This window comes from Cervus canadensis, chromosome 29 (genome assembly GCF_019320065.1).
Source record: "Cervus canadensis isolate Bull #8, Minnesota chromosome 29, ASM1932006v1, whole genome shotgun sequence".
NCBI lineage: Eukaryota > Metazoa > Chordata > Mammalia > Artiodactyla > Cervidae > Cervus > Cervus canadensis.
In genome coordinates, this window is record NC_057414.1 from 36,600,801 (window position 1) to 36,616,201 (window position 15,401).

Consider the following 15,401-nt stretch of genomic DNA (forward strand, 5'->3'; position numbering starts at 1 on the left):
TAAGACCCCCAAAGAAGAGGGAAGGGAAAGACCAAGGGTGAGAAAGAGAGAACTGAAGACTTCTGATTTCTTGTGTCCAGTCACTGAGATCTTTGTATTTCTTCTGATTCTTGTGTCCTGGATTCCCAGAATCATTTCAATGAGTCTCCCTTTTCCTTGAAGCCACTTGGAGTTGGGCTCCTTTCAGTTTCGATTCAGACTTGGTTCTAGATCCTTCACTCCCAGACACAAACATAGGCACCCATTTGTGTCAGCACCATTACGAGTGAAATCCTTTATTCTTTACTGAGAATAGGGTGTAGACCACCAAATACAGTTAATCAGCATCGTGGGCAGGAGTGCCCTAAGTGTGAATGAGTGTGTGTTAGGAGTGGCCTTTCTGATTCCTGAATCACTCCAAGAGTTTACACTGCCTGTGCAAGGCCAATTCTGTCATTTCCTCGATCATAAACCGAGAAATACTGCCTCAGGAAGACGTCACCCAGGATCCAGGTCTCTGTAGATGTACTTGCTGTGTTCTCTTTAAAGCTGGTATAGCAGTTGCCACTAGAATCCTGCGGGAGTCAGAGACACACACCAGTCAGCCTGAGCCCTTAATGGCGACTCCCCTCAACATCCAGACTGAGCACCGTTCTTAGTATTATTTCACTATTTTGATAATTATCAAGTGGTTTTATGAGTAACAGGGGATGTAAGAGTTCATCCAAAACCAAAAAGGGCCCCATACATGCGACTGCCATGAGGAAGGGTATCGTGAGTGGAGGACTGGAAGTTGGGGAAACACAGGAATGATAAAAAGGAAAGTCGTACTGTAGAGCATAAGGAAATATATTCAATATCCAGTGATAAACCACATGAAAAAGAATAAGAAAAAGAATATGTATTTTTATGTGTATAGCTGAGTCACATTGCTGTGCCGCAGAACTTGAGGTGACACTGAAGATCAGCCACACTTCAACACAATTTTTAGAAAAGAACAAGAGTGTCCCCTGGTTCTCCTCACTCCCTGTTTCTTTCCTCCTGACTCCTGCTCCTTGTTTTTTTCTACAGAGAAGGCAGATTCCCCTCCTGTGTCCCTACAATCCATACTTTATTAAAAATTATATTTTGTATTGGAGTATAGCAGATTAACAATATTCTGCATTTCAGGTGGACAGTAAATGGACTCAATTGTTTGTAACTATGTATACTGGTCCAAAAAATACCCCTCCCATCCAGGATGTCATATAACTGAGTGGACTTCCCTGTGCTACACAGTAATTCATTGTTGATTATCCATCTTAAATATAGCAGTGCCCACAACACGTTCTTGAAGACTTCACTCAGGAACTCTGGGAAGCCTCCTTCGGCCAACACTCACCCTCTTTGGCCACTCCAGGCTTCATTAGGTAACTTATTTGGTTCCCCATTCCCACTGGTCAGTCAGTAGACCTCATCACCCTTAGTAAGTCCCTAGTGTCCCAATGCAGAGCACCTTGGGATGCCATTTGCATGGTATCCAGTGCAGTGTTGCCTAGAACCAAGCAACCCTCCATATGGCTCCATGAGTTTGTGGTTTTAGAACTCCTGAAATTCCCTCTGTTCCTCAAAGCCTTCTTTGAGCCCATCAGCCTGCTATGTACTCCCACAGGGAGCTGACATGAAGCCTCCACCCTGTGCCGGGGTGAGCAGTCACTCTGCACCCTTTATTCACCTTAGTATCCAACATCCCCACAGAGGGGTCAGGTACCCCAGTTCACAAAGGGGACACCTGGCCAGAGCAAGGGGAAGAAGCAGCCGAGATCTAGGGTGACCATGTAATTTATCATCCAAAGCAGGAAAACTTTGAGAAGGAAAGGGAGACTGTTAATTTATGATGCAGCATCACACTGCAATTGTTCCCAGCCATTATCCTTGTAATATGGCCTATTTCAGGGACTGCTAGCACTGACTTTCATGCTCATGCACCTAAGGTTTCAGATTGAACTGAAGCTCTCTGAGGACTGAAGCCCTCAGGGTTCCCCTCGCCTTGTGACTCCCACCATGCCAGCATGGTGTGGCGTCTCCACATTTATTTCAGGATGATCAGTGTCCCAGACGGCCCTTTACTCTCAAGTAGTTGGTTTTGTAGGAGGCACTGGCCCAGCCACAAGGCTCAGAGCATCTGCAATGGTGTGACATGGCCTGAAGAGGGCGCCCTCCTCCCAGCAGCAGCCCAAGGATTCCTGCAAGCTCCAGTTTGAGAACCAACCCTCAGTATTGTCCCCTCACCTTGATGGTGTAGGCTTGAGCTGGCAGTGGGTAGTTGAAGCCGTTGATAGTGAAGATAATAGAGGGCAGGGTATTGACCGCAAAACATGAAACATAGTGCTGTTAGAGAGAGAGGGAGAGAGATTGGCCCTGGAGATCCTTTTTGTGTGTGGAGACAGGGAGTGACCCAGGGGCATGCCCTTTCACCTTGGAACCCCGTGGTATGGTGCCGATGAGCCTCAGGATATTATTGACTAGTCTTCTTGGGCCTTGGATCAGTGATGTCCCAGTGTCCACAAGGGCCTCACAGCCACCAGAACAAGAAATAACCCGTCTGTTCATGGAGATGCTGAGAGACAGTGGAAAAAAATGGGCATCAAGGTCACTCTGAGTGTCCCCAGAGCTGCCCCCTTCCCGACTGTCTCCTTAACCATCCTTTGTCTCTCACCCTGACTCTTTTCATCTGCTCTCGACACGGCACCTCCCTTGACATCCTTGAATGCAGTACTTGAATACACCAGGTTCTTTTGTACCTTGACACAAGCTGGTCTTCCTTCCTAGAAGACTCCCCTCCTCTTTGACTAGCAAATTGCTTCTCACCTTCCAGATTCCATCTTAATTGTATTGTTTTCAAGGAAGACTTTCCCCCAGTGTTTACCAGTCTCCTGTCTTGGTCATTCTCTGTAGACCTTCCTCATGTCTAGCATGTACCAAAATCACAATTCACTAAGTGTGTGTGTGTCATTTCTGTGTATCTGCCTACTTAGATGTGAGGGCGAGTTTTATTCTCCTTGCCTCCCTGAAGTGCCTGGCACACAGTGCATGCCCAGTGTTTGTCTGTCCAATGAGTGAATGAAGACTGAAAATAATGAGAAATATCCAGAGAGCTGTATCTGGTAGGGAACAAATAATGGGTTGAACACAGAGTGAAGATGGAGATTTGCAAGGGCAGCTGATTCTCATAGTAGGGGGAAATAGGGGCTCCTCTGTGAGACGGTGTCTCCCAGCACTGCTCCTACAACCAGCTCAGACCCTGAGACCCTGGCCAGGCAATACATGACTAGCCCACAGAAACTCCAAAGGACAGGTCAGTGTTTGCCTGAGCGTATCACACAGAATCCTATCAGTTATTGCCTCTGGTCCTCAGGTCACTCCTGGATCCTAACTTTCTGATTGTCTTAGTTATAGCCCCTGCCCCACTCTGTGCCCAGAGATGTGGGGTGCCTTTTTTATTAGTTGCTTTCACATTAAGACTGCAGCCAACATCTCTCCACTGCTGGGTAGCTGCTCCCTAAGGAGACCAGTTTTCCCCATTTTCTTAGGAATTTCCCTGTTTTTAAACTGAGATTTATCTGTATTGAGAACTTCCTTGGTCCCAGGTAGCCCTGGACAGTTGGTCATCTTATAGCGCTGTCCAGGCTGGTGAGATCCTCCCTGATCCTGTTCACCACACTGCAGAGTCCTCTGACCGTGCTCCCCGCCTCACAGGGCAGTGGGTGCAGCCCTCTCCCAGCTGCACAGACCTCTCTGGACCCTGTGAGGATCCTGGTCAGAGCCCTGGTCAGGAGGCCTGGGGATTATGAACTCATGGGCTGTTTGCGTATCTATGTGCTTGTGTGTATGCTTGTATGTGTGTTTGTATGTGTCTCTGTGTGTGCTTCTGTGTCTCTGACTAGCTATGCATGTTTATATGTGTCTCTGTGTATGTTTATATGTGTCTGCTTGTTTTTTCCATGTGTCTGTGTGTCTGTCTGTGTCACTGTGGGTGGTGTATATGTTTGGGTGACTATGTGTCTGAGAATCTATTTGTGAGTGTGTCCATGTACAGATGTGGAGAATCCCTTGGGCTGACCTTCAGAAGGAGACGCTTACCGGTCCATGTGTACACGCCAGTTGCCCGCTTGGATCAATGGTACCCAGTGGAGCGCTCCTTGGTAGTAGGATTTATCCACCCCACCAAACATCACCACACTGCCCTCCGGCTTGCTTCTGTAGAGAGAAGACAGCGGGGGGATCCTTGGAGGGCAGTAACAACAGCAGTGTCTGAGAGGTGTGCATGTCTACTCATCAAGGCCCTAAAAAGGTCTTCATCTACAGATGCAGAAATCGAGGCTAGGAGCAATTGAAAATGAGACTGAGGTCAGTTACTGGCTAATGGGTGGCACAGAGGAGGTTAGAAGCTGAGTCACCTAGCTGGGCTCCACCCATGATATCTTCTGAAGATGCCCTGGACCTCCTGTGACCTGAGTGCTCAGACACCCTCAGAGCACAGTGTGCTGAAGCAGTTTGGATTTCCCCTTGTCCACTTTGTCATTTTTAAGGAAAATCAAGGCCTGGAAGTGCTAAGGGTGTGGAATCAGGTCACCCAGAGTTGGTTCCACTGGGTTGTGACCTCTACTGTCCAAAGGGCCCCACACTCAGAAGGGACCCCACCTCTGCTCTCCCTGTCTTGAAATGCCTAATATTTCTTGAACAAGGAGTCCCACACTTTTGTTTTGTGTCCCACATTTTCCTATTTCACTGGAGCTTGCAAATTGGGTAGCTGGTCCTGGGCTCACAGTGAAATGCTAATGAGGAAGGAAAGCTACCCACCATCATTCTCCTTCCTTATCCAATCCATAAGCAAATCCTAATGCCTTTTCCTCCAACTTGTTTCCTGTTGCCTTCCATTAGTCTTCCTCCTCATTCATCCCCCTAAACCAAGTTACTGATCTTGAGCCCAGGAGCAGGGTTATGTTCCAATACAATGTTATTTATAAAAGCCAGTGGTGAAGCCAGGTAGGGCTCTTTGGCATAGTTATCTGGATTAGATTATCTCTCAGGATACTTACTTATCAAATGTTCTACAAATTTCTTACAACTGAAAGGAAATTACAGCTAATTTGGAGAAGCGGATTGTCCATCTCAGACTTACTTGCTCAGGTAGAAGGCAAAAACAGGCTCAGAAATGGCACCTTGATTCTTCAGGTTGTCAAAGATGGGGATGCCTCCAGTGAAAGAGAATTTGGGGTAGTTCAAGCCCAAGACGCCATCAAAAGGCATTCCCTCAAACCCGGATTGTGCCATGCTTAGACCGAATTCCTGATCAGTAATTACAAGGTCCCCAATCTGTGGGAGAGAAGCATGATCCCTCTTACAGATACGTGAAATGGGGCTAGGACTGGGCTGGGGTGCCTTGCCATTAGATCCTCAGTGAAAAATTGAGGCTGGGCTGTGTCTTCGTTGGATCTCAGGCGGTAAGACCAAGCTGAAAGGGGAATTTGGGTTACATTTGAGAGAGGCTGTGAATTTTAAAACATGTGCCCCTCTGAAATACACCACTTTGGTGAGTCAAATTGGCCTCGTGGCTTCTGTACAGGTGGGGCAACCAAGAGTCAGGCCAGGACCCATCGGTGCCCCCTTGTAGACAAAATGAGCCGCGAGCAAGTTAGCCTTCTCTTTGGCATCACTGTGACCTAATGACAGGAATGGACTGCATTCTCTGTAAGGTACTGTAGATTCTGCATCTGTCCTGGAAGACAGAAGCCAAAGCACAATCTTGCTTGCAGGGATCTATGAAATTACTGCCTGGGGAATTCACTTTTGGAGATATGTGTGTCTTTGTGTGAGTGTGTATGAGAGAGAAAGAGAAAGGGGGGAACTACTCAAGTACTTTGGGGGAGGCAGGCCATAAGTTTGTTGGACTCTCAAAAGCCCCCTAGAGTGAGAACTCATTTGTCAGGCCCCCTAACTTAGGCCTCCAGTTTCCCAGTCTGGATACCTGAAGCCCTTGACTGCCCCCAGGGTCCCCAGATCAGTTTTATCCTGTCCCCAAACACCCCACAGCAACTGCAGTCCTGAAAACCCACTCGAGCTGCACTCTTTACCATAGGTGTGACCTCAGCAAGGTCCTTGCTGTCTGCACCTCAGTTTCCTCAGGTGTCTCATGAACTAATCAGAGTAACTGGTGTGCAGGTTTGTTGTAGGACTAAACCATGTATCACCTGAAAGTGCCTGAAACAGTCTGAGAATACAAAAGTGGGTGATTTTCTCCCCTCTTCTCGCTCCCAGCAAAATGAACCTTGAACTACTCATGGGCAGAGAAGCTTCAAGTCCCCATCTCAAGCCACTCTCTGGGTTAGCTAATCTGTGTGCTCCTGTGTCACCACGGGCACTGCCTCCCCAGGGACAGGATCCTGTGGGTAAGATGGCCAATATCTACTGGATTTAGGCTAGGAAGGGTCCTGCCAGAGGGTCTTGCCAGAAGGTTCTGCATCTGTTTTTCAAGCAGTGGTCACCCCACAGCCATTCCTGACTCAGCATTTGTTACACTGTTACCCGAACGGTGTCACGAGCAACAACTCCCTTCATGCTCCCAGAACTGTCTTCGACAATGAAGGTCTTATTGTTAGGCCGGAAGGTGGAAGACTCAAGATGTCTGAACAAAACGTGTGAAACTGCAGACACAAGAGATAAGTATCATCAGGTGCCAAGGGTGCAAAACAGGGTCACAGGGCAAGGGAAGATGGTCCGGGTACAGGGTGTCTGTACGCACAACAGGTTCGGCTGGTGCAAAAGACGGAGGGCACCCACAAGTCAGATGAGCCTGTGTCAAAGACAACCTGGAATTCCTGAGGGGGTGTTCCAATGGTGATGTTACCCACGTAGAGCATCTATGGGGAAAAGGAAGGACTGGGTTATTACAGAAATGGCTACACTCTATTCCCACACACATGCCTCCCTCTGGATGTCACATATTTCTTGAGATCACTTTCTAATGACCATGCAGCTCTCTGACTTTGGTCACAGAGGTTTCTGCATTTGATATATTTTCCTGTGCTGCGTGGTATGCAGGATACTGACTCTATGACCAGGTGTTGAAGTGGTACCTCCTGCATTGGAAGCACAGAGGCATAACCACTGGACCACTAGGACCACTAGACACCCAGGGAAGTCCTGGTGCCTTCATTTGAGAAGCTCTGTAGTCTCTTCAAACCCAGCCTTAGTGCCCCCTTCTCCAGGAGGTCCTTCTTGATCAACTTCAGCCACTCCCTCTAAATTCAGACCACATGAAATCAACGCCACACAGGTGACCCTTTAATTTGACATATATTTACTAATATGCTTATCTCTCAGGCCAGCATGAGCATTCTTGAAGACAGAATAAGCCCTTTTTCTAATCTAAAAACAGTAACCACAGTGTTAGAAACTTATGGCCTTACACGAAATACAGGTTCAGTAACTATTTATGACTGTGGTTCTTGCTTCTGTGGAAACTGAATCCTCTGCCTGGAGATTCACAATTGCTTTGCTGTTGTTCCAAACATTTGATCAGTGACGGTTCACTCTTCATCTGTAACTGACTGACTCACTTATTTCAGAAGGAGTGAAATTACAATCTCCCTCAAACTAATGCCACATCTTTGACACAGAAATGGCTATTTACCTGTCACCTGGTATTTGCCAGGCCCAGTACAAAGACCAAAAGTTGAGGATGAGAGTGTGTTCTCCTCTGAGTGGGGTCCCTGTTTTCCAGTGTTTCTGTCTCCTGCAAGAACCCCAACCCCAACATCCCACCTGGCACCTCCAGATGAGCCCCGGTGCTAGGCTAGAGCAAAAGGGGGCTCTCTGGAGCACCATCCTCCCAAAATACTCACATCCTTGATATTTCTCAGGGGGTGGGTAGTTATATTTGAGCCAGGAGAAGATGTCAGGTTCAGTCTGTAAGCATGTTCCTTCAGGAAATTATTCAGCATGTGTTTTTCACTGCGGGTTTTTCTCATGATCTTCACTCTCGTTAGAGGTATTCTATACCGAGAATTTGACAAAGAAAACAATGAAGAAACTAAAATTATCTGTCAGTGTTAAGGTAAAACTGTCATTGTAATGGCCCTGTGAATTTTGTAATCATTTTTATGAGGCACACTATTATCAGAATTTTATGCATATACCATGACAAAGACATAGGTTTGATTACAGGTTCTGATCTGCAATCTGGGATAAGCCATATGACCATGTGGTGTCTCAGTCTCCCCCTCAGTAAAATGGTGGAATGTAACAATCCAAACCCTGCAAATAGAATATCTTGGAGATAAGTGAAGTGATGGATATAAGGTACCTGATAAATAGGAAGTCTCAAAAATGACAGCCTTTAACATTGCTGTTGCCATCAGACTGTATCCTTCTCATAGAACCTCAAGGAAAGAGGTAGAATGGGGACTCTTATGCTCTTTTACAAGGGAGCAATTTGAAATGGAAGAAGTTACTGAGTTGGCTATGGTCAGGCTGCTTGTCAGATATAAATCTGAATATCAAACAGTGTATCTTTCTCCAAGTTGAGAGAGAAGAGGGAGTTGAAAGAAGATCCAGGAGATAGGGAACAGGTAAGGGAAATTCAGAGACTCGAGAAGGAAGGATGAGTCAAATGAAAAATTAAAAGAAAACAACACAGAGAGCAATACACTCACAGAGACTTCCAAAGAGATGGAGAGGAAAATGATAGTGATACAGAGATGCAGACATAGACATGTACACACTGAAGTAGAGAGGGAACAAAGAGTACATGTTGAATAAAATGTAGAAATGTGTATTCCACAGGAAAACACCTACATCTACATAGACTGTGCACTGAACTGTTGTAAGGAGTTGCATTTTCAATAGGTCATCACTGGACCCCAAGAGTTGTGCAACCATGCAAACCTACACCAAGACCCTTTGGATACATAGTTCCCAAAGCAAGATACTTGTCAATAAGTAAGGGTTGAACTTTAAGACTGTCAGGGAAATATTCCATTCCCATCTAAACCTGATGGGTGGAAGGATAATCAGATGAAAAGAAAAATCTGAGAAAGGAAGATGATGCAGCTTACAGTCCCCATACTTACTTGACTATGCACTCTGAGAAGGCCACCAGCCCGAGGAGCACAAGCCACTTCATGCTTCTTTCCTGGCTGCAAGTACTCAGGGAAGTTCAGGTTCTTAGCATGTACTGGTGACCAGGAGCCCTAGTTATATATGCTCTGACCTACCCTAGCTTTCCCCTTTATGCCACTAATAGATCTGATAAAAACACACAGCTTTTGATAAAATCTTTACCTTCCTCAGTGTCCTTGGCGAGTGGACTTTGAAGCTTCTCAGAATACAGACAATTGAACTGTAATCTCTTCCTTGAAGCTTGGCTGGAAAATCTAACTGATCTGCATAGACATCTAAGGAGACGGAGAACCTTGCCTACTTGGGGAAAAATCTGCTAAGAACATCATGAAAATGGTAACTAGGGGCCATACTCGACATTCATGGATTCATGTCATCTTCCTAGCCACTTCATGAGATATGCAATACTGTCTTTGTTGGAGACGAGATTGCTAGGAGGATAAGTTGTCAAATGGCAAAGTGATCAGGGACAGCCCAGGGACATACAACTGGCCTGAGGTATTGGGTCTAATGGCAGAGATCAGGGACACCTGTGATGTCAGTCTGCATCAAAGATTTAGGGTAGAGCAGTAGTTCAATTGCATGGGTTTTGGTATTGGAAAAAATGTCATATTCATCCACAAGATATTTTATATCATCCATCAAACGTACAAGGAAGAACTGTGTGCTGGGTTCTGGGTTAAAGGCTTCAAAGTCAAAGTGGGTCAAGACAAAAGTAGTCTTTATCTTAAGAGAGCCAGCAGTCTAGTTCTCACAAACTCATGGCCCCAGGAGGCAACAGAAGTGATAGTAGGACTAGGTGGCCATGCTGGACCCTGGGCAGCACAGGTCTGAGCACTGAGAGCAGCCTTTCCACTGCTACAACCGTGCTGGACAGGAGGCCAGTTGGCCATATTTTCAAGAGAATCAGAAGTTTGGATATTTATGTACAATCTACTGATTTTAATGTTAGCAACTAATTTTTTTAAATTTTTTTCCCTGATGTGCTGGAATCAGCCTTCAGTCTCTGGAGGTTTTTGTTTCTAGCCTAGACTTGGGAGTTTTTGTCCTTTCTATTTATAAAGATAGATCATTGGGGACATACAAACTAACAAATTTAACTGCTTAAGATAAATGGATATATTTCTGATATAATTTCCCCCATAGGGTCTATACCATGAAACATTTTGTCTGCCAAAGCTAGCATACAAAGTAATAATTTTGAAAAGTCTTCCCAATCAAAGAAGATGAAACAGCTGTGGCAGCCAAAGTAAAGAGAATTGTGTTTAATGACTCATTCAGGATTCCCAGGGCCTATTCCTGCATGAGATCTATGCAGGTCTGTCCCTTGAATACAACAGGAGCGTCTCCTGTCACCAGATGTATGTAGGTGGGGCACTGTGTCTTAATCCTCATTTTTGCATATTGTTTAAATTCAATTCTGGTGGTTAAATTCCAACAGGGGGAATATGATGTCACTGACAAATGACAAACATCTATGCCCTTTGAACTATGGCCTTGGAGAAGACTTTTTTTTTTTCATTTATTTTTATTAGTTGGAGGCTAATTACTACACTATTGTAGTGGGTTTTCACATACACTGACATGAAGCAGCCATGGATTTACATGTGCTCCCCATCCCGATCCCCCCTCCCTCTCCATCCCATCCCTCTGTGTCTTCCCAGTGCACCAGCCCTGAGCACTTGTCTCATGAATCCAACCTGGGTAGGTGATCTCTTTCACCCTTGATAGTATACTTGTTTCAATGCCATTCTCAGAACATCCCACCCTCGCCTTCTTCCACAGCATCCAAAAGTCTGTTCTGTACATCTGTGTCTCCTTTTCTGTTTTGCATATAGGGTTATCATTACCATCGTTTTAAATTCCATATATATGTGATAGTGTACTGTATTGGTCTTTATCTTTCTGGCTTACTTCACTCTGTATAATGGGCTCTGGTTTCATCCATTCCATTAGAACTGATTCAAATGAATTCGTTTTAATGGCTGAGTAATATTCCATAGTGTATATGTACCATAGCTTCCTTATCCATTTGTCTGCTGATGGACATCTAGGTTGCTTCCATGTCCTGGCTATTATCAACAGTGCTGTCATGAACATTGGCATGCATGTGTCTCTTTTAGATCTGGTTTCCTCAGTGTGTATGCCCAGGATTGGGATTACTGGGTCATATGGCAGTTTTATTTCCAGTTTTTTAAGGAATCTCCACACTGTTCTCCAGAGTGGCTGTACTAGTTTGCATTTCCACCAACAGTGTAAGAGGGTTCCCTTTTGTCCACACCCTCTCCAGCATTTATTGCTTGTAGACTTGTGGATAGCAACCATTCTGGCTGGCATGTAATGGTACCTCATTGTGGATTTGATTTGTATTTCTCTGATAATGAGTGATGTTGAGCATCTTTTTATGTGTTTGTTAGCCATCTGTATGTCTTCTTTGGAGAAATGTCTGTTTAGTTCTTTGACCCATTTTTTGATTGGGTCATTTATTTTTCTGGAATTGAGCTACAGGAGTTGCTTGTATATTTTTGAGATTAATCCTTTGTTGCTTCCTTTGCTATTATTTTCTCCCATTCTGAAGGCTGTCATTTCACCTTACTTATAGTTTCCTTTGTTGTGCAAAAGCTTTTAAGTTTCATTAGGTCCCATTTGTTTATTTTTGCTTTTATTTCCAATATTCTGGGAGGTGGGTCATAGAGGATCCTGCTGTGGTTTATGTCGGATAGTGTTTTGCCAATGTTCTCCTCTAGGAGTTTTATAGTTTCTGGTCTTACATTTAGACCTTTAATCCATTTTGAGTTTATTTTTGTGTATGGTGTTAGAAAGTGTTCTAGTTTCATTCTTTTACAAGTGGTTGACCAGTTTTCCCAGCACCACTTGTTAAAGAGGTTGTCTTTTTTCCATTGTATATGCTTGCCTCCTTTGTCCAAGATAAGGTGTTCATAGGTGTGTGAATTTATCTCTGGGCTTTCTATTTTGTTCCATTGACCTGTACTTCTGTCTTTGTGCCAGTACCATACTGTCTCAATTACTGTGGCTTTGTATTAGAGCCTGAAGTCAGGCAGGTTGATTCCTCCAGTTCCATTCTTCTTTCTCAAGATTGCTTTGGTTGTTTGAGGTTTTATGTATTTCCATACAAACTGCCAAATTATTTGTTCTAGTTCTGTGAAAAATACCATTGGTAGCTTGATAGGGACTGTATTGAATTTATTGATTGCTTTGGGTAGTATAGTCATTTTCACGATTTTGATTCTAACAATCCATTAGCACAGTACATTTCTCCATCTATTTGTGTCCTTTTTTATTTCTTTCATCAGTGTTTAATAGTTTTCTATAATTAGGTCTTTTGTTTCTTTAGGTAGATATACTCCTAAATATTTTATTCTTTTTGTTGCAATGGGGAATGGCATTGTTTCCTTAATTTCTCTTTCTGTTTTCTCATTGCTAGTGTATAGGAATGCAAGGGATTTCTGTGTGTTAATTTTATATCCTGAAACATTACTGTATTCACTGATTAGCTCTAGTAATTTTCTGATAGAGTCTTTAGATTTTTCTATGTAGATGATCATGTCATCTGCAAACAGTGAGCGTTTTACTTCTTCTTTTCTTATCTTGATTATTTTTATTTCTTTTTCTGCTCTGATTGCTGTGGCCAACACTTCCAAAACTATGTTCAGTAGTAGTCATGAGAGTGGGCACCCTTGTCTTGTTCCTGACTTTAAGGGAAACACTTTCAATTTTTCCCCATTGAGGATAATGTTTGCTGTGGGTTTGTCATATATAGCTTTTATTATGTTGAGGTATGTTCCTTCTATCCCTGCTTTCTGGAGAATTTTTATCATAAATGGATGTTGAATTTTGTCAAAGGCATTTTCTGCATCTATTCAGGTAATCACATGATTTTTATCTTTCAATTTGTAATGTGGTGTATTACATTGGTTGATTTGCAGCTATTAAAGAATCCTTGCATTCCTGGAATAAAGCCCAATTTGTCATGATGTATGGTCTTTTTAATATGTTGTTGGATTCTGTTTGCTAGAATTTTGTAAAAATTTTTTACATCTGTGATCATCAGTGATATTGGCCTGTAGTTTCTTTTTCTTTGGAATCTTTGTCTGGTTTTGGTATTAGGGTGATGGTGGCCTCATAGAATGAGTTTGGAAATTTGCCTTCTTCTGAAAGTTTCTGGAAGAGGTTGAGTAAGATAGGTGTTAGCTCTTCTCTAAATTTTTGGTAGAATTCATCTGTGAAGCCATCTGGTCCTGGGCTTTTGTGTGCTGGAAGATTTCTGATTACAGTTTCAATATCCATGCTTGTGATGGGTCTGTTAAGATATTCTAATTCTTCCTGGTTCCGTTTTGGAAAGTTATACTTTTCTAAGGATTTGTCCATTTCTTCCACATTGTTCATTTTACTGGCCTAGAGCTGCTGGTAGTAGTCTCATGATCCTTTGTATTTCAGTGTTGTATGTTGTGATCTCTCCATTTTCACTTCTAATTTTGTTGATTTTGTTCTTCTCCCTTTGTTTCTTGATGAGTCTTGCTAACAGTTTGTCAATTTTATTTACCTTTCAAAAAACCAGCTTTTCGCTTTGTTGATTTTTGCTATGGTGTCTTTTGTTTCTTTTGCATTTATTTCTGCCCTAATTTTTAGGATTTCTCTCCTCATACTCTCTCTGGGGTTCTTCATTTCTTCCTTCTCTAGTTTCTTTAGGTGTAGAGTTAGGTTATTTATTTGACTTTTTTTTTCTTGTTTCTTGAGGTAAGCCTGTATTGCTATGAACCTTCCCCTTAGCACTGATTTTACAGTGTCCCATAGGTTTTGGGTTGCTGTTTTTTCACTTTCATTTGTTTCTCTGAATATTTTAATTTCTATTTTGAGTTCTTCTATGGTTTGTTGGTTATTCAGAAGTGTGTTATTTAGTCTCCATATGTTTGAATTTTTAATAGTTTTTTTTTCCCCTGTAATTGAGATCTCATCTTACAATGTGCATTGTGGTCAGAAAAGATGACTGGAATGATTTCAGTTTGTTTTTTTTTTTTTTTTTGCATTTACCAAGCCTAGATTTATTGCCCAGGATATGATCTATCCTGGAGAAGGTTCCGTGTGCACTTGAGAAAAAGGTGAAATTGATTGTTTTGGGGTGAAATGTCCTATAGCTATCAATGAGGTCTAGCTGAACCATTGCGTCATTTACAGTTTGTGTTTCCTTGTTAATTTTCTGTTTAGTTGTTCTATCCATAGATGTGAGTTTGGTATTAAAGTCTCCCACTCTTTTTGTATTATTGTTAATTTCCCCTTTCATTCTTGTTAGCATTTACCTTACATGTTACAGTGTTCCTATGTTGGGTGCATATATATTTAAAATTATTATAACTTCTTCTTGGGTTGATCCTTTGATCATTATGTAGTGTCCTTCCTTGTCTCTTTCACAACCTTTATTTTAAAGTCAATTTTATCTGATATGAGTATTGCAGCACCTGCTTCCTTTTGGTTGCCGTTTGTGTGAAATATTTTTTTTTCCAGCCCTTCACTTTCAGTCTGTATGTTTCCCTTGTTTTGAGGTGGGTCTGTTGTAGACAGCATATATGGGGGTTTTGCTTTTGTATCCATTCAGCCAGTCTTTGTCTCTTGGTTGGGGCATTCAACCCACTTACATTTAAGGTAATTATTGATAAGAATGGTCCCGTTGCCATTTGCTTTGTTGTTTTGGGTTTGCATTCACACAACCTTTCTGTGCTTCCTGTCTAGAGAAGATCCTTTAGCATTTGTTGAACAGCTGGTTTGGTGAGGTTGATTTCTCTCAACTTTTGCTTCTCTGTAAATTTTTTGAATTCTCCTTCATATCTGAATGAGATCCTTGCTGGTTACAGTAATTTGGGTTGTAGGTTATTCTCTTTCATTACTTTAAGTATGTCCTGCAGTTCCCTTCTGGCCTGAAGAGTTTCTATTGAAAGATTAGCTGTTATCCTTTTGGGAATCCCCTTGTGTGCTATTTGTTGTTCTCCCTTGCTGCTTTTAATGTTTGCTCTTTGTTAATTTCACTACTATGTGTCTTGGGGTGTTTCACCTTGGCTTTATCTTGTTTGGGACTCTCTGGGTTTCTTGGACTTGTGTATCTATTTTCTTCCCCATTTTGGGGAAGTTTTCAGCTATTATCTTCTCGAGTATTTTTTCATGGTCTGTCTTTTGGTCTACTTCTTCTGGGACTCCTATGATTCGAATGTAGGGGTGTATCACATTGTCCCAGAGGCCCCTGATGT

General features: G+C 42.9%; 1 protein-coding gene across 1 annotated transcript; it reads right to left on the reverse strand.

Moving 5' to 3' along the window:
* Positions 1-404: 404 nt before the first annotated feature.
* On the reverse strand, positions 405-9,145 carry LOC122430828 (pregnancy-associated glycoprotein 1-like). The gene is made up of 9 exons (XM_043451701.1): positions 9,093-9,145; positions 7,866-8,016; positions 6,764-6,881; positions 6,547-6,665; positions 5,144-5,337; positions 4,102-4,215; positions 2,437-2,578; positions 2,251-2,349; positions 405-554 (listed from the first exon to the last, which is right to left on the reverse strand). The coding sequence occupies exons 1-9, from the start codon at positions 9,143-9,145 to the stop codon at positions 405-407; spliced, it is 1,140 nt and encodes a 379-aa protein (XP_043307636.1).
* Between the last annotated feature and the right edge of the window lie 6,256 nt (positions 9,146-15,401).